The following is a 19,478-nucleotide window of genomic DNA, read 5'->3' on the forward strand; positions in this document are numbered from 1 at the left end:
CCATAGGTAGTTTTTGTTGTTTTTTTTTTTTTTTTTTTTTGGATGTGTGCGAGTGCGCATGCACGCATGCGCGTGTCCTGTTGCAGGGGCAGCCACCAAGCAAATTCCATTATTTACTGCTCATTCTTGAAGGGCCTTATTCCTAAGGACTTCTCTGAAGGGCACATGGGTCAAGGGAGACAGTTGCTAGGACCTGGAGGTATATGACATGTGGTCTACCTCTGCCCCCATCCCATGCATGCAGGAGGCTGTCAGTCTCTCTCTCTCTCTCTCTCTCTCTCTCTCTCTCTCTCTGCAGACTCACTGGCCTGGCATCATGGAAGCACAGTCTAAAAGGTGTGTTCCCTTTTGACATCACTTCAGGTGTCAGGGAGGTCATTTTGGGCACAGTGACTCACCTCCGACTCTGGATAGGAAAGGATCTGGGCAGGGCCCGTACCTTACTGCCTTGGAGGCCCTGCTCACACACGTGTGGCTTCTAGCAGCTGTTTTATGAGCAGTCGTGTGTCTCTGCCACCCAGGCTTGGGGCAGTCAAGCAGACGCGCATGAGCTGGTTTGCTTCCCGGAAACTACTGTACAGTTCTCTGCCCGAGTAACTGGCGGTGTGCCCTGGGTTGTTCTCGGGATAACTTGAATCATCCCACTTTGGCCTGTTGCCGGAGTAGGTAACCTGGTCCTGCTTCGATCCTTCATCCTCTCCTGACTGGGAAGAGGTAGATACTATTACCCCACTTCACACGTGGGAAGACGGCGCTTCCAGAGAAGCCGGAACTTTTAACGTGCGGCTCCCGGGTGCAGATCTAAATGTGAGTTGTTTTTTTTTTTTTTAATATTCCATAAAGTCTCCTGGCAAACACATGATCCAAGGCCATAGACACAAAAGACTATTCATTTCTAAAAATAAGGTTGATTTTTTTCCCCTCGTCCTAATAAAGAACAACATGCATATTTTTGATTTAGGCCAGGGTCAGCCCACCTCCCTAACCCAGTGGGAGGGTGGGCTAGAGTTCTGCATGGTGGAGCAGCCTCAGGATCTTTTCTCTCTTCTTCCTTTGTGTGGTGCTGTCTGGCTCCTACCCTGGCGAGCTACACACATTTCCTATTATTGCACATTCCTGAGCGGGGCCACATCCTGGAGACAGCGTTTGTTTTGATGGCTGCTGACAGTGTTCCAGAATCAGGCTGGTTTTGCAGGGCACCTTGGCCTTCTCACTAGCCACAGGCCTCTCCTTTATCCCCATCATCAATGGCCAAAAGCCTGTGCTAGCTTACAGACATCCCGGCAGAGGAGGCCTTCTGATTGGGCGGCTCCGCTCTTCCCCGGACCCTGCCACTGTCCCCAGGACCGTCTTCCTTCACATCCTGACCTGCCGTCGTCGGCACGTGCTTGCCATGAAAGTAGTTTCCTGGAGTCATTCATACTCATGAGGTCGGTTTCAAGGCCGTCATTTCCAGAACACGATGCCTGCAGCTGGGCACCTAATATATGTATAGCTGACACGTGAATCCACACTTGAGCTCTTTCAAAAGGACAGTTCATCTTTCCTGCGATAGAATTCACTTGCCCTCTGAAGGACGGATTCTAGCACCTATTGGGTGGTATTTAGTATGTGACAGGCTTCTGTTTTCAGCCCCAGGAGGGAGTAGGACCATGGGGGGAGGGGGAGGGGCGGGGAGAAGCTTGCATTCTGCCAAGGAAAATGTATGGAAAAGTAGAACGTACTCAGAGTCTGTGATGGCCATTCCCACTGTCAACTGGACTACATCTGGAATGAACTACCATCCAGAAACGGAAGGCTCCCCTGTGATTCCAGCTCCTGAGGCTGGAAGACACAGCCTTGTGTCTTCATCCTCAGGCATAGTGGCCCAGGCAAGGTGGTACACGCCTTTAATCCCGGGAGGCAGATGCAAGCAGATCCCTGAGTTCAAGGCCAGCCTGAGACAGAGCAAGTTCCAAGTAAAAAGTTTAGGTCCACGTGGTACACACTTTTAATCCGGGCCGTACTTCCTGCTGGAAGACAGTGGAAGAAGAAAGGCTTCCTTCTCTGCCTGCTTGCACCTGCTTGCCAGCACGTCTGTTGGAACCCACTTCTGCAGGATTCCAGCTTATGCAGAGGATCAGCTGAAACACCCAGCTTCATGGGACTGGGCAGCTATTAGGCTCTTGGACTTCCCATTCACAGCTGCCCATTGTTGGGTTAGTTAGACTGCAGACTGTAAGTCATCACAATAAATTCCCTCACTATATAGAGGTCTTCCACAAGTTCTGTGACTCTAGAGAACCCCAAGTAATACAGAGCCGGTGCCAAGTCAGTGGGTAAGGACTTGAAATCATCCCAAGCCCCCCCGCCAAAAAAAAACAAAACCAGAAGTCTGTCTATGATGACACTTTTGCCATCCCAGTGCTGGAGAGATTGGAACAATCAGACCCCTAGGACTTGCTGATCAATCAGCCCAGCCTAATTGGCAAGTTGGAAGCCAATGAGAGATCTTGTTTAAAAAAAAAATGATAGATGGCACCTGACCTCCATGCACATCTGTGTTACTTACACACGTGCATGTGCGCTCGTACACACACACACACACACACACACACACACACACACACACACGAGGAGGGAGAAAGACTGAGAGACTGGGGTCTTTTGGAACCAATTTCTTATCCTATGACCTGAATGGTGAGACTATAGTCGTCAGTCATTCTGGAGGAAAGAACATGTATTCCTCGGTGTGTGGAAAGCACTGACAGGTACGATAAAGCAGAGGGTGCTTATGGGGAGGCAACAGAAGGGTGGACCTACCTCATGGGATGGCTAATCTTGTCATGGTCTACTTGACATGCCTGGGAAGAGCGAGCCTCTATTGAGGAATTACAGCCATGAGATTGGCCTGTCAGCATACGCATAGAGCCTTTTCTCGATTGCTTATTAATACAGAATGAAAGATCCCCGAAGGGAGACCCTTACTCAAGTCTCGGGAAGTCTCGGACCCCAGACACAGAGAGACCATTTTGGATGTAATATGCAAAGGCGAGGTTTATTATGGAGATCTATTACCGAGATATCCGGGCTGACACGTATCCCACGCAGGAGACAGAGGTGTCGACCCCGAGTGGCTGGGAGAAGGACTTTTTAAAAGAAGAAGTCACAAGCTCCAGGAGATGGGGGGATGTCAAAAGGAAATACCAAAAATGTCACAAGGGGAAACTCTCAAAGTCACAGAATTGTTCTTAAGACTCTAGGGTTTAAATGAGGGGAAAGGTCAAGCTCTCATTCTCCTGAGAACAGATCCTGATTGTCCTTTAGGGTAAATGTTTGTTAGAATTGATGAAGCTCCTGCACCTGATAAACATCTGGATAGGCTTTGCTCCGGCTCCCCGGAACTCTATCTGTAGGACACAATGACTAGATCAGTATACAATAAGGACTTAGACAAACATCACAGGAGTAGGGTTGGTTACTCGTTTACTCACATCCGGAGGGCCGGTGAATGAGTCAGTACCAGATGCCCTGGAATTTTTAATTTTTTTTATCTGCCTTAAGACGCCATCTCTCAAGAAAGCACCAGCCCACCATGGGCAGCACCATCCATATGAGGGTGGCCTTGTGCTGCATGGAAAAGAGAGATGAACTTGAACCTGGGAGAAAGAAAGCAAGATTCTTTCATGGTTTCAGTCTCAAGCTTCTGCCTTGGGTCCCCTCGAGAATGGACTCTAATCTATAAAATACATTAGGCCCTTTTCTTCCCAAAGTTACTTTGACCATGGTGTTTATCACAGCGAGAGAAACCGAACTAAGCCTGGTTGTCACCGGTTTCAGGAAAATGCTTAGGGATGTGTCTGGTAGCTGTCGAGGAAGGGCGCATCTACGGGGGTCTGAGTTGAATGTCATGTACGAGAGAGCTTTGGAGAGAGGTATGATGAAATGGGGGTGTTAGCATACTGTGAGCACTCTCAGCCCCCAAGGTTCCTGATTGGAAGACCTCTCACTAGACTGTCTTCTGACACCTTGGACTAAACCCTTGGCTGAATGACTCTGAAGACATGCCAAGCTATTCTGAAGTTGCGGTGAGTCAGTTTCTTCCCCAAGCCCACACTTCAGGGTCGCAGAGAGAGAGAGAGAGAGAGAGAGAGAGAGAGAGAGAGAGAGAGAGAGAGAGAGAGAGAGAGAGAGACAGCCTGTGCTCCAGTATGTGCCTCAAATCCTTGGAGGGCAGGATCTTCTCTAAGGCCCCTCGGATAATATTTGCCAGGTAAATAGATCATTTCTAAGACTCAGGTGGCAGCTCTCTCCAACAAACCCCAGACTTGAAGAACTCAAGAAGTGTTTTTGTTTGGTTTCTGGCTGCAGGTGCTAACGGCCATGAGTGTATCTCTGTCTCCACCGTGGATCACTGCTTATCTGCAGCTGCACACTTTGGGAACTGAAAGTATAACTGGGAAGGCTCAAGAGACATTGCCACAGATGTCACAGCAGCTCGTGTGTGTGCGTGTTCGTGTGTGTGTGTGTGTGTGCATGTGTGTGGTGTGTGTGCGTGTGTGTGCGTTCATGCGTGTGTGTGTGTTCATGCATGTGTGCATGTGTGTGTGCGTGTGTGTGTTCATGTGTGTGTGTGTTCATGACTGTGTATGTGTGTGTGTGGTGTGTGTGTGTGTGCCTGTGTGTGTCTATGTGTGTGTAACACATGCACTCATAATTCTGTCTTTTAGTAAGAGAAACCTTGGCTCAAGAGGCTGCTGTCAAGGTGCCTAAGCACTGCCTGCGTTTCTTCATGGTCTCTCTGGCACTCTAGGCCACGTGAGGAGGAGCCCAGCATGGTTTGAGCTCTTGCAGCATTTCAGCTTCAGGAGAACAAGATGGCAGGTTCCTTTGTAGAGCTAGAAAATCATCCACATTCCAGCCCCTCTCTGCTTGAAGTGACCTTTTCTTCCTGGAACTTTCTTTCTGACTTAGAGGAAACCGAGGAGGCATGATGCAGGAGAGTGGAGCTCAGCTCCTCAGAGGTGCTGCCCACACCTGCTGAGTCACTCATAATGGCCTCTCGGATGTCATTTTCTTGCTGAGACATTAGGGGGAATTTCTGCTCCTGAATCACGAGCAAACAGTGTAATTCAACAATCTTCTCTAGTTATTCAAGGAACTTCAACGCATCCGACCAACCAGGGGCGGGTGAAATCAAAGAGTCTTCTGAGTACTTGGGTACATTTCATCTGCTAAGTGGGAGTCTGGGAGTTGTGTGTGACCCCTGGGGGACAGCTCCCAGGGGGGAAGTCTGGAAGTGGCTGATTGGGGTCTTCGTGTGACACTGCTCTTTTCTTATCTTCTAGGTTCCATTCCCATAATAGATCCCAGAGTCATCCCGGAAAAGGCTTGCTACAGCCATCGTCTTGTGGCCCGATGATTGCGAGCCTGCGGGGGGAAGGTGCTGCCTGTTTCGTGTTTAGGAATCTCAGTGACTCTGAGTCCCACCTTGCATGCTAAACAGAGCCACCTCTCCTGCCCTCTGTGCCCCCCGGGAGCAGCATCAGGTGAAACTTTGCACCTGAACTCAGTCGTTGCTAACCTGACCTTGCCTTATCCATTCTCACGGGGCCAGAGAATGACTTTGTCATTCGTCACAGAGGGCCACTCTTCCCCACTCGCCACAGTTCAGGGCGAAGGGGTCAGACCTGAGAGTGACATGGCGCTCTCGGGGGACGCTGCTCACCTGCATCTTGAACGGGGAGCTTCCATCCGTCTGAGAAGCTGCCCCACGTTTCCCCAGTTGACTGTCAGTTGAAAGTCCTTTCCCTGAGAGAGCAGGTCCTTCTCATAAGCAAGGACCTGAGAGATGACGGGCTACGTTTCCTAAGTTCTATGTGTGTATTCCCATCCCTGCCAGTGTAGCTCAATGCTCCATGCACCTGAGTGTCAGGGATGACCAGGAGGTTGTGTCCATGTGCGGTATCTATGCAGACAGCTGCATCTAGTCCTCCACGGAGTTTGAGACGCCTCTGAGGTGTTGGGGTTGTTCCTACTGTTAACTCCTCCAAAGGGATTTGTGACTTTGAGACTGTTAATCCATTTTTTTCAGATGAAGATATTCTCAGTCTGGGAGAAGATGGGCCCCTCTCAGGGGCAGCTCTGGGGGCCTGCCAGCCCTCTCCTGCCCAGCATCTACCTCCGCCCCAGCCTTCTTGCAGTCAGCATCCAAAGTCAAGCACTGGACCGAGACTGAGTAAACACTGTTGATGATACAGGAATCAAAGCAAACAAGGACTCTCTTTTTGCCAACTGCCCCATTAACAGAAAAGCCTTTTAAGGCCCCATCTGGGAGTCAGGCATTCCCCTCCCTAAGCAAACTGAGATGACCAGGAGGAATGCGCTCGAGTGAGGGCTGCTCTGGGGGGACCCAAGCAAACTGCGTCCTGGTCATACTGTGAAGAATGAACACAGGGAGATCAAAAAGGATCCTTGGATCCAGTCCTGAGGTCCACACAGCAAGGCAGCGTGCAGCCACACGGGTCCCTTTCAAGGCTTCTGCTCAGAAGCCGGGGCTACCACCGACACGGCTTCCCACAATAGCACACTGTGGCTATTCCCCGCCCGGGTGAGACTTATGGCCAAGTTTCTTGGAACACTGTCTACTTTCAGCTTAGACCGCCTCTCGGTGGGTGGAGGAAGGTGTCCTTGAGCACGGTGTCTCTATCCACCATTGCAAGGGCACACTCTTGAAAGAACCCATTATGGGCTGGAAGGAAACCTGGACTCTGAGTCTGGCTACACAAGCTCACCCAACTGCTGGTGAGCTGCTGCTGGGGTCCCTGTTGTGTATCGGGCACTTGAGGGTCTCAAAGCCAACGTGGGGCCAACAGGCCAGGAGGGAAGGCATGCCTCTGAGTAATTAGCAAACAGCTGCCCATGGCCGCTGTGCACTTCTGTGCTCTAATCCTGAGGATGTGAGGGGCTTCGAGGACCCGGCAGCTGCCTCTCAGCCACCAGGGTTCCCAAAAGCAATCAAGAGTGAAGTGAGAGGGAGGCGAAAGGTTGCGCCGGCTTCTGAATGGACGCCACAGGCACTTATTAGATTAATTATGTTTTACAGATCGATTTTGTAAATCACGGGAGGCAGGTGCCACAGTGCATGCAGAAGTCAGAGGACAGTTTGTGGGAGTTGATTCTCTCCTACCGTATGAGGCCCTGGGGGTTGAGTTCACATTGACGAGCTCAGTGGAAGGCACCTATGCCTACTCGTCCATCTTCCTGGCTCTTACTTAATACCTTTGGAACACAACCTCACTATGTAGCCCACAGTGGTCAGCTCTAACTTATGGTAATCCTCCTGTCCCGGCTTCGCCAGATGACGGGATGACAGGTGTATACCAACACATCAAACTTGAGTGTATCTTTTCTCTCTCTCTTTTTTCTGCCCTTTCCATGTGTACGCATATGGGGTACATGTCTGTTTTCCTGTGTGTGGTTGTGCACGTGTGTTTGTGCACATAGATACCTGATCTTAGTATCAGGAATCTTTCTCCATTCTTCCGCCTTATTCTCTGAGACAGGGTCTCTCGATCAAACCCAGAGCTTACCAGTCTGGTTAGTCTTGCTAGCCAGCTTGCCTTGGGGATCCCCTATCTTCTTTCCAAGGCTGGAATTCCAAGTGGGTTTCCACACCCCACTGGCATTTTCCACGGGTTCTGGGGATCTGGTCCTCTGTGTATACAGCTCTCTAACTGCTTAGCTGCCTCCCGAGTTTTACACGCCCTCCTCATCCCTGCTGCTCTGTGGTTGGGACAAGTTCATCTGAGAATCTTGTGGTCAGCCAGACTTCTGAAGTAGGTCCCAAGGCTACAGAAAGGAAGCCCACACTGACTTTGTGGAGAGTCCCCTCTCTGGTGGCATCTTGACAACTTCGTTCAGTGCCTGTTGCATGTTGTCACTTCTGTAGTTTCATTAGACAGCCAGTGGCCAGCTCTCCGGTGGGATATCTCTTACCACTCAGGGACCACTACACCAAAGACAAAGCTAAGACCAAATGCAGATATGATATTCTGTTCAGTGTTCACAGTCTGCATTTGCATTTGTAAGCAATGCCAAGTTCCCCCTTTGTGGCAGCTCTGTCTTGTGCTGTGGAACCCTGCTGGGACTGGGGTCTGGGGGAATGGGCACCCTGGTCAGAATGTATTTAACCTGGCCCTCTGGAGACAAGGTCTTTTCCAGGGCCTCTCTTTGGTTTGGAGTCAAGCCTTTTCCACAGCTGATTCAACCCCTGTGGAGGGAGAGACTCATCTCCTCTCTGGGCCTTGTTAGTCACCTCCCTGTGCACTGGGGGCCCCACTGAGCCTAAGGACCCAGCCCCTTACACAGGCCCTGGGAAAATAGTGTCATGGTTTGTTCCCATCCGTGTAGGGATGAGTCTATGTGAGCAGGCAGCAGGGGCATGAACTTCCAGCCTTTGATCTAGCATGGTACTCCCTTGAGTCCACATCCCATGAGATGGGTTCTCTGGCCTGTTACAACATCAGGTTTCCCAGATCAAACTCTGGAAAAGGGGCTGAGACCAGGTAGCCCAGGTTGGCCTTGAACTCACTACGCAGCTGAGGACAATCTTAAACTTCTGATCTTCCTACCTCCACCCCCGTGTGCTAAGATTATAGATGTGCACCACAATGATCGTTTTATGCAGTGCTGGGGATCCAACTCAGGGCTTTATGCACACTAGGCAAGCACTCTACCAAACTGACCCGTAGCCCCAGTCCCACATTTTCTCTCTCAAAGGTGATTTATTTCTGTTTGAAAGATTTATTCTATTTTTAATTATGCATCTGCGTTTGTGTCTGAGAGCGGTGTGGGCACCTATGAGTGGCAGGTGCCTTCCGAGGCTGACGGTGTTGCATTCCCTGGAACCGGAGTTGCAGTTGGTTGTGAGCCTCCTGAACTGAGTGCTGAAAACCAAACTCTGGTCCTCGTGCTTAACCAAGCGCTCAAGACATCCGTGTCACCTTCTCAGCTTTTGCCAGGTATAAAAGGGAGCTTAATTTTATGACCATTTTACTGTTATAAGTAGTAGCTATTTTTTTTAATTCTTAGTTTATTTTAGTGTGTGTGTGTGTGTGTGTGTGTGTGTGTGTGTGTGTGTGTGTCTGCCTCACAGCCCATGTGTGGGGATCAGTTCTCTCCACTATATGGGTTTCCGGGATTGGACCCTGGTCATTGGGTTTCATGTCAGGTCACTTTACCAATGAACCATCTGGTCAGCCTAGTACTTGTTTTTACTATTAAAATTTGTAATTTTAGAATGTCCAACCACATTCCCGAGGCCCGAGGCTGGCTCCCAAATTGCTCTGTAGGCCATGTGGCTGAAGACAGCAAGGCAGGCCATAGATGGGCAAAATGGTGACTTGGATATGGAAAGCTCTTTTGGGGTGGGATCCAGTGGCCCCATTCACCCATAACTCATGGATGCACCCATAACTTGTGGATGTCAGTCAGTGACACTACCATAGCTCAGAGGCCATTGAGACCAGGTCTGTGAGAGGGGCCAGCTCCGGGTTCCAGCCACACAGAGGAAGCCTCAGTTGGATGCATATCTAGGAAATGACTGAGCACAACTCAGGAGAGGAAAGTGCCCCCTCTTACCCTGACAGTGGAAAGCAGGGAAGGCCTGGGGTGGGGCCTTCAGCCAGACACGCCCTCAGGCCAATTGGGAGAGCAGCTGGGTGGGCTGGTCCCACCAAGACCATGAAACTGCACCCAGCTCTCACTGGTGACCCAGGCTCTTCCAGACTCTTCGACCTAACTGACCCTTGGGTTCAAGGCTAGGATGCGGGAAATCGTGCACATTCAGATTGGCCAGTGTGGCAACCAGATCGGAGCCAAGGTAAGTAAGGGCAGAGCAAACCAGCTTGGTGCCCAACCAACATACACTCAGGTCCCTGGGAGGAAGCTGGGCCTCTCAGGTTTGCAAATACTTGCTAAATGGGTGGCTTATTAAAGAAGGTCTTTTAGCAAAACTATTAGAGTTAGAGTGTTAATTAATGTTAATCTTGCCTGTAATTACACATGTAAATGGGTATAGGAGCCATTTTGCTTTTAGTGTTTTAAAATGAGCTTTCCTCATCTAAACCCAGTAATTTGTTTCAAGCATTTTCTGAAGCTTTTTGGGAAATTTTCTTAATTTAAATTGTGTTTATTATAATTGTGTGTGTGACTATGTATGTTTGTGGTGGTGGTGGTGGTGGTGGTGGTGGTGGGGGTGTGTGTGTGTGTGTGTGTGTGTGTGTGTGTGTGTGCGCGTGCGCACACACTCGCTTGCTCATGCACTCCTGCAGGTATGGCATCCCAGCATACATTTGGAAGTCAGAAGACAATTTTCCCAGGTGGTCCTTTCCTTCCACTGTGGGTCCCTGAGATTCGACTCAGGTCATTAGGTTTGACCACAAGCTTCTTTTCCTTGTTAACCATCAGCAGAAGCAGGGCTTTAAAATGTTTTTCTTAATTTGAATTATTTATTAGAGAGTGTGGGTGCCAGTTGTGTATTTATGGTGATCACTGCACAGCCTGCTGGAGCTGGTTCTCTCTTTGCATTATAAAGAATTGAACTCAGGTCTTTAAAGATTGCTGGCCAGCTCCCTTTCCCTGCTGAGCCATCTCCTCAGCCTTACCAGAAGGTTTTTCTGTTTGTTTGTTTTTGTTTTTTGTTTGTCTGCTATGTCACTGTGTTGTCTTTCATCCCCAAAGTTCCTCTAAAAACTCATTCTTTGGCAATTTTACACATACTTATTGCTTAGATCCACCAGGACTATCTACCTCCTACCAGTTTCCCTAGACAGTCTCTCTAATACATCCATATCCTCCTCTTCCTCTTCTCCTTCTTCTCCTTCTTTGTCTCTCTGTCTTTCTCTGTTCTGTCTGCCTCTCTCTCTCTCTCTCTCTCTCACACACACACACACACACACACACACACACACACACACACACTTTATAATTCATGGAGTCCCCTCAGTGCTGCCTGCTGGACTACTGAGGAATCTTGGCTTGAGCCGGTACAGGCAGCCACAGATTCTGTAAATTATTGAGTGCCATGGTCAGCCCATGTCTGGAAGACGTCTCCCAGCACTCCCCCAAGTCTCCGCCTCTCGAATCTTTCTGCTCCCTCTTCCTCACTGTTCAGTGAGCCATGATGGGTCAGGTAGAGTCTACGCTTATGGTACAAAGAAACTTAATATGCGATAGAAAATTAAAGTGACAAATACAGAGATAAGTAATTAAAACATTCTGGTATACGCATAAGTTCTCCTCTTTACTTCCTTTCTCCTGCTGCAATTCTGAGTGAGGCTCTTGACTCCTTCCCCTGTGCAAAGCCAGGAAGGCAGGGCCTGGAAGCTAGGATCTGCACTCCTAATTTTAAGACCAACAATGGATTTGAAGCATCTGTGGAGAGAGCTCACTGTGCTAATTGGAAATTATTTTTATGTGTATGAATTATGTGTTTAAAAACACCACCATTAGAGACCTTTGTTTCTTCATACCACCCTCACGAACACAGTCAAAAGGGTGGGAGGACCAGGGCCCGCGAGATAGTTCAGTGGGTAAAGAAACTTGCTGCCAAACCTTAGGACCTGAGTGTGACCCTCAAGACCCGTATGGTAAGAGAGCATAGACTCCTACAAACTACTCTCTGACCTCCACTTTTGTGCTGTGGCACGTGTGTGCTCTCCACCCGCATACATAAATCAACGTACAAGACACATTTTTAAAGGGAAGGAATCTCCAAATACCTACAGGGATTCACCTGACGTGCACATATATGAACACAGTTGTGTCCTGTTCGTTATGAATTCAGTGAACTATCATGTAGCTCTAAAAAGAAAGATACAATGAAAAACTTTTGGGCACAGTAAAATGTATGCTACATGAAGCTTTCCCTGTCGTTCTTTGCGTGCAAATTCAGTAGTAGTGAGTATGTTGTATAAACCCCCCCCCATCGAAATAAACGGCATACTGCAAAATAAACGTATGAACTGCAAACTCTGCCCCGCTCACACAACTGTATCTTTCACTGTCTTCCCTGACAACCGCCTTTCCACCTCAGGTCTTTGTGCACGGCTGCCCTTCCAGGCACCTTGAGGGGATCCATGTGCTAGCAGGGGCAAACCCCGCCCCTCATTTTGAGTTGGGCAGTAGCTGTAGCTCACTGTGTGTTCGGACCACATAGTGTTTGACCCAGGGATGGACGCTGGCCTCCTCTACTGTAGGGAATGCAGCTGGGAAAACCTGAGGGCCTTTCCACTCTCCTAATTTTCTTGTCTACGATTACATCGTTAACCAAATCTGTGCTGTATCTTTAGTACGTTCCTTCACACCAAGTCCCTATTACCCTTTTACTCCCCCACTTTTATCTTGTATATGCATACGTTATTCTATATGACTATATACACAAATGGGGGAAAACATATTTGTCTTTCGGAGACTGGCTCAGTCCTCACAATTATCTCCGGCTTCGACCATTTTCCAGTAAGTGACAAAACTTGGTTCTTTGAGGCTGAAAAATAAAAACCCCACTGTGTATAGTCGTGTTTCCTATCCGATACTTCACTTGGGAGACTGCAGAGTAAGTTCCATTCCTTAGCTCTGACCAACGGTGTACAATCTACACGGATGCGCAAGTGTCTCTGTGCTGTGTTGACTTGGAGGCCTTTGGGTGAGTGAACACCCGGGAGAGCGAGGGCTGGGTTGCCTTGAACTGCAGGTTTTGGAGTCTAGGGCAAACACTATTGCTGCCTGAAAAGCATCAGTCACCCTTACGTACCACAGGAGTCCGGTCAGACCTTTGTAATCACCAGAGTAGTGGGGGTGGGGAGGGCTAGGGAGACTGCGCTGACCTTAGGTGATAAGGTGGGGAGAGGCCTGGCGGAGGAAATGAACGGAAAGATATGGGATGGTCCGCTCCTGCAGCCTTCCGGGTTGTACCATCTGGTGGGTGGAGTCCCAGCAATGAATTCCTCTGGTGGGCGGAGTCCCAGCAATGACTTCCTCTGGTAGGCGGGGTCCCAGCATTGACTTCCTGTTGTGCCTTTAAGAATCGCAAGAAATGGGGCTGGGGATTTAGCTCAGTGGTAGAGCGCTTACCTAGGAAGGGCAAGGCCCTGGGTTCGGTCCCCAGCTCCGAAAAAAAGAACCCCCCCCCCAAAAAAAAAAGAATCTCAAGAAATATTGTAGGCTGAAGAGATGGCTTACCTGAAAGAACTCTTGCCTTGGAAGCATGAAGACCTGAGTTTAAATCCCAAACACCCATATCGGGGAGTGGGGGCAGGTTAACGGTCACAGGTTTGGATCAAAATCAATGAACTCCAGTTCAGTGAGCAACTCGGTCTTTAAAAGTAAGGGTAAGGGTGACGGAGGAAACCACCGGGCCTCGACCTCTGACCTTCACGCGCACGTCCTAGCAAGTGTATGTGCACCTACAGGCATGAGTGCACACAGTCATGTGCACATACATAAGACACATTTCATCTCCATCATCTCATAACTTCCTCGAACTTCCTCCCCCGCTCTGTAAAGCCCATTCTAGCACAGTGCATTCTTATCCAGAGGTGTGGCCGAAGCAGAGGTGCTGCTCACAGAGTAGGCTTGGGGAGTTTATTACCCTTGGAGGTTTTGGACTCGAGGGGATGTGTTTTCCATTGTGCTTTAATATGAGAGCTTTTCTGAATGGCCTAATGAGACCATTCCAGTAGTTCCCTATGTTAATAGATGCTGTGGGCTGGCAAGATGGCTCAGCTGGTAAAGGTGCCACCGAGACTTGAGCTCCATCCTGGGGGCCTACCTGGTTGAGAGGCCTCACTACCACTGATTGTTTTTGCACACATCAGCCAACACACATGGAAAAGTAATGAATGAATGCAAAAATAATGAAATGCTTTTTTAAAGTATAGAATAGAGTTTATTCAGGGCATGGAGAGGGGAGTTAAGTAGTGGGGGGGGAGAGAGAGAGAGAGGAAGAAGAGGAGGAGGAGGAAGAGGAGTAGAGGTGTAGAGACCAGCCATGAGCATGTGGAGAGAAGGGGGGAAGGGAATGGGGAGAGAAGGCACAAAGTGGGTGGGGTAAGAGGGGAAGAGCAAGAGTAAAATGCTTTCTTTACTCAGCAGGGTATGATGGCACATCCCTTTTAAGCCAGCACGCAGGAGGCAGAGTCAGATCTCTGTGAGTTTGTCAGCCTGGTCTACATGACAAGTTGCAAACCAGCCAGGGACACACAGTAAGAGTCTATCTCAAAAAAAAAAAATGCTGTATGCATGATTGGAAACGTAGACTATTCCAAGACAACACTATACCTAATTCTGAATTGGAATTAGGTTGGATGGTCAAAACACAATACGTCAAATTGTGCAGAAGGGCCCTGGTTGAGGGCTTTTGGAGTGAATTTCATGAAGGAAAACTTCCCAAAGCGGAGAGGAGACACTGTTGTGAAATAAATAAGAATTCAGTTTGTTCTCATTTCCTGAGATCAACACTTCTCCAGCTCAGACTGAGGCAAGGTGAAGTTCCAGCTCCCTCAACTGAAGTGAGATTCTAAAAGGACCTGCTCTAACGAACTGGGGTTAACAGCAAAATTCAATGTAATGCTATGTGTGTCTGATGTTTCACTTCAGGAGCTCAGATGGATCTAGCACAGCCTTCTTAGTCACACACAGTGAAAGAGGACGTGTTGGGCAGGATCAGGTAGCCTCCAGGCCACCCATTCCCTCACAGGGGCCAACTCTCCCTTTCAATGACTTTTCTTCTCACTACATCTATCTGTCTGTCTGCCTATCAATCATCTATTGATCTATCTATCTATGTATGTATCTATCACCTATCTCTGTATCTCTGTATCTCTGTATCTATGTATCTATCTATGTATCTATGTATCTATCTATGTATCTATCTATGTATCTATCTATGTATCTATGTATGTATGTATGTATGTATGTATGTATGTATGTATCTATCTATCTATCTATCTATCTATCTATCTATCTATCTATCTATCTATCTATGTGTGTTGGTGTGCATGCCCATGCAAAAGGGTGTACACATGCTGTGGTGTAAGTGTGGTGGTCAGTGGACAATTTGGGGGTAGTTGGTTCTCTCCTGCCACCACGTGGGGTCACAGGGATCAAACCTAGGTGGTCAGCCTTGGTGGCAAACACCTTTCCTGGCTCAGCTCTTCAGCCTGTGGACTGACTTTATTCTCTCTGCCTGCAGTTCTGGGAGGTGATCGGGGAAGAACATGGGATTGACTGCGCTGGGAGCTACTGCGGGACTTCAGCCCTTCAGCTGGAGAGAATCAGCGTTTACTACAACGAAGCCTACGGTAGGGCTGCCTGCCTGCTGGGTGAGCTCTGGCCTGCCATCTGGGCAGCCTAGGTAGAGAGATGACCCTAGTGTGAAAGAACGAAGTCCCAACAAGGAACAACAGGTGGGCAGGCATGCAGGGCTTTGGAGTCTGCACGGCAAGTGGCCCACTCCAGTTGCAAGGGGCAGGGTGAGAAGGCGTTCAGCCACATTAGCCAGCTATTCCCCCACAGGAAGGGCAAGAAGCCATGTTCTTGGTGAGACAATGAGCCAGACACACAGGAAAGAGAGGAGCAGAGTTTTCGAAAGGTATTTTTACAGGCTCATATCATGGTGGGCTGGGTCAGATATGGTCATAGATATTAAGATGTCTACTTAACCTCTTCTCTTGCTCTTTCCTCTCTGTCCCTTCTCTCCCATTCCCCTCGCCCCTCTCTCTCCACATGGCCAGCCTCTACTCTTCTCTGTGTCTCCTCTGTCTGTCTGTCTGTCTGTCTGTCTGTCTCTCTCTCTCTCTCTCTACACACACACACACACACACACACACACACACTACTATATATTCTATACTAAAAACGAAAGAAAGAAAGAAAATGTCTGTTTACTAAAGGCCTCCGTGTAGAATGCTCGTGGTTTTGGACCAGCATACCAAGGATCCATTTCACCTGCTGACTTGTTCCGACTAATCTGCACAGGTAAGAAGTACGTGCCCCGAGCTGTCCTTGTGGACCTGGAACCTGGGACAATGGACAGCATCCGATCCAGCAGATTGGGAATCCTCTTTCAGCCTGACAGTTTTGTTCACGGTAGGCTTTTTTCCAGAAGCTTCTACCAGGAAGAGCTGGATGTCTTCCAGTGGTTCTCATCTTACCTTTCCCCCCTCCCATATTTCTCCTGCTCATAGGTAACTCTGGTGCTGGTAACAATTGGGCCAAGGGCCACTACACAGAGGGAGCGGAGCTGATCGAGACGGTCATGGATGTGGTGAGGAGAGAGAGCGAGAGCTGCGACTGCCTGCAAGGTTTCCAGATCGTGCACTCTCTGGGTGGAGGCACAGGCTCAGGCATGGGCACCCTGCTCATGAACAAGATCAGGGAGGAGTACCCGGATCGGATCCTTAATTCCTTTAGCGTCATGCCGTCCCCCAAGGTGTCAGACACCGTGGTAGAGCCCTACAACGCGGTGCTCTCCATCCACCAGCTGATAGAGAACACAGATGCCTGCTTCTGCATCGACAACGAAGCACTCTACGATATCTGTTTCCGCACCCTGAGGCTGACCACGCCCACTTACGGGGACCTCAACCACCTGGTGTCCTTGACCATGAGTGGGATCACGACCTCACTGCGTTTTCCGGGCCAGCTTAATGCAGACCTGCGCAAGCTGGCAGTGAATATGGTGCCCTTTCCTCGTCTTCACTTCTTCATGCCTGGCTTCGCTCCACTCACAGCCCAGGGTAGCCAGCAGTACCGAGCCCTCTCAGTGGCGGAGCTCACCCAACAGATGTTCGATGCCCGCAACATCATGGCTGCCTGTGATCCTCGCCGTGGCCGCTACCTGACTGTGGCTTGTATCTTCCGGGGTAAGATGTCCACCAAGGAAGTGGATCAACAGCTGCTGTCCATTCAGACAAGGAACAGCAACTGCTTTGTGGAATGGATCCCCAACAATGTCAAGGTAGCTGTGTGTGACATCCCACCCCGGGGACTGAACATGGCGGCTACCTTCCTGGGTAACAATACAGCCATTCAAGAGCTCTTCACCCGGGTCTCTGAGCACTTCTCAGCCATGTTCAGGAGGAGAGCTTTTGTGCACTGGTACACCAGTGAAGGGATGGACATAAGTGAGTTTGGGGAAGCGGAGGCAGACATCCTCGACCTGGTGTCCGAGTACCAACAATTCCAAGATGTCCGAGCAGGGCTAGAGGACATCGAAGAGGGTGGGGAGGAGGAGGCAGAGATGGGGGCAGAAGACAAAAACCATTAGCTAGGAGAGAAGCTAGAAGGCAGCCACTTTCAGAAGTTTCTCCAAAGATCTGTGGCTGTCCTGAAGCCCTTAGGGCCCTCATCCCTCACCTCGGCATAGCAGTGAGAGCAGCAAGGCTTTCGCCCACAGTTCCTAGACAGGACTTGATAGTCAAATGCACATTGTTCCTTCTTTCTTTCTTTCTTTCTTTCTTTCTTTCTTTCTTTCTTCCTTCCTTCCTTCCTTCCTTCCTTTCTTTCTTTCTTCCTTCCTTCCTCCCTCCCTCCCTCCCTCCCCCCCTCTCTTTCTTTCTTTCTTTCTTTCTTTCTTTCTTTCTTTCTTTCTTTCTTTCTTTCTTTCTTTCTTTCTTTCTTTCTTTCTTTCTTTTCCGGAGCTGGGGACCAAACCCAGGGCCTTGCGCTTGCTAGGCAAGCGCTCTACCATTGAGTTAAATCCCCAACCCCCTTTCTTTCTTTTTAAATAGCAAGTGAATTTACTGTAGGGAGCCCTACTTATTTATTTTTTTTTTACGAGCTGTAGCATAGACATGCAGACGAAGTGTGCAAGTTTGCCAGGAGCCCTGTAGCAGCGTTGCTGGGTATCCAGCACCCAGGGCAGCTGGGGTGCTTCAGAGTCCTCGTTCACAAAGCTGTCTGAACAGCGTGTGGGAGGTTCAGGGCCAACGGAAGCACGAGTCCGCCTCCGTGGTCAAGCCGCGTGGGCCTTATGCACCACTCGACAGGCTGACTGGAAAAAGACAAAGGGAGTCTGGAAAAACCACCTCTCTCCCGTCGGCTCCCACCGTCCAAAAGACCATCAAGAGCGAGGCATTCCAGTCCGCGGGCCTTTGTTTCTCAGTAACCAGCTTCCAACCTATTTCTCCGTGTCTTCTTATTAGAACGAGATGCCAGTAGTTCGCTAATGATTGTCCTTGGTTTTCCTCTTAACGGCCGAGAATGTCCTTTTCACTTTTCGCTCACTCCCCGCCCCCTGAAGCTGCTGTACAGACTCTCCGCTCTCTGGAAAGGGCACGAGGCATGCTCAGCAACCGTCTGAAGGCAGGAACGTAGCCGCGATGCCGCAGCGTCCTCCTTGGTGACAGTGGACACGGACGGTCTCATTAGGGAACTTTTATAGTTCAGATTAATTTGCAGAAGTTGCCATAGACATTAGCAGGATGACACAGCCTTGTAATGCCACATTCATTATAGCAGGACTGAGCACGCGGGCGCCTCTTACAGTTACCTAGGTCTGAGGTGCACAGGGTCTTTGTGATCCGCTGAAATTATCCAGCTCTCCTGTCTGACCTTCTAAAGGGAGTTATTTGCGTGAAGCTGGAGTCTCACGTCTCGGTTTGTCTCCAGGACGCTGGGGATGGAAGGCCTTGGGATGTGCTAGGCAAGTCCTCTGTCACCAGCTGTTCCCTTGGGCTTCAGTTTATGATCATCGACGATAAGGCAGCAGGTGGAGGCACTCTCTTCGTATGTGCGCTGTGAGGAAATGCTTAAAGTGAGAAAACCAGGCCCTATTGTTGCTATGACTTGCCAAGCTCCTGTTCATACGATTGAAAAAAGCGCCAAGTCTTTTTAAATACTTTCCGCTTTGGTGTGGACTGAGAAACAGTAGCTTAAGTGAGATACGCGCACCTCTCCACTCCTGGATAAACTTCCTTATAGTTCACGACTCTGCGGGTGTCAGCCCCACGCTTAACCTGGACGCTTTCACTGCAAACCTCAAAAGGTAATTACATATGTGCAAAAAAAAAAAAAAAAGACTGTAATTCTTTTGAAAAAAATTTTTTTTTGCTTTTTAAGACTGTGAAGACTTCCGTTTGTTCACTAATAATCACTAAAATGCAAATAAACTCCACTTTAAATGACTAAGTCATTTTATCTCAGACTCCTTTTCTTGGAGCCCCACCGCTCAGACTGATGCATCTCACCTCCTGTTCTATAAGGCGCGGGTAGATTGAATCACCAGCTGACTAAAATGCCCAGGGACACCTGGTCCCTTCAGTCATATGGTTGCCATGGTGACGTTGATGCAGCTCAAATCAACAGGAGTCAGTTTCAAAGCTCCCCGGATCCCTTTGTTTTGCACATAAGGACACATTTCTGCCTCTGATACTAGTTAGTCACATGCTGATAAGGGGCTGGATTGCCTCCTATCTTGGCAAGTTGTCCTGTGTTAC

At 49.2% G+C, this 19,478-nt stretch overlaps 1 protein-coding gene across 2 annotated transcripts; it reads left to right on the top strand.

Annotated features, from left to right (window-relative positions):
• Positions 1-9,702: 9,702 nt before the first annotated feature.
• On the top strand, positions 9,703-19,170 carry Tubb1 (tubulin, beta 1 class VI). 2 transcript variants are annotated; one of them, XM_039106739.2, is made up of 5 exons: positions 9,703-9,862; positions 15,233-15,341; positions 16,018-16,128; positions 16,227-16,999; positions 17,828-19,170. In XM_039106739.2, exons 1-5 carry the CDS (start codon positions 9,806-9,808, stop codon positions 17,942-17,944), a joined length of 1,167 nt encoding a protein of 388 aa, XP_038962667.1. In that variant the 5' UTR covers positions 9,703-9,805; the 3' UTR covers positions 17,945-19,170. The 2 variants fall into 2 exon arrangements, with proteins under 2 accessions (XP_038962667.1, XP_003749686.1); XM_003749638.6 differs by having other exon boundaries at positions 9,705-9,862; positions 16,227-19,170.
• Positions 19,171-19,478: the final 308 nt, after the last annotated feature.

The sequence above is a fragment of the Rattus norvegicus genome, chromosome 3 (assembly GCF_036323735.1).
Source record: "Rattus norvegicus strain BN/NHsdMcwi chromosome 3, GRCr8, whole genome shotgun sequence".
NCBI classification, from domain to species: domain Eukaryota; kingdom Metazoa; phylum Chordata; class Mammalia; order Rodentia; family Muridae; genus Rattus; species Rattus norvegicus.

What these genes read in the sequence shown, in the direction of transcription:
- Tubb1 (XM_003749638.6), top strand. Translation starts at nt 9,806, where the DNA reads ATGCGGGAAATCGTGCACATTCAGATTGGCCAGTGTGGCAACCAGATC. An exon ending in GCAACCAGATCGGAGCCAAG is followed by an intron (nt 9,863 to 15,232) that starts GTAAGTAAGGGC and finishes CTCTGCCTGCAG; the next exon opens with TTCTGGGAGGTGATCGGGGA. An exon ending in GCCTGACAGTTTTGTTCACG is followed by an intron (nt 16,129 to 16,226) that starts GTAGGCTTTTTT and finishes TCCTGCTCATAG; the next exon opens with GTAACTCTGGTGCTGGTAAC.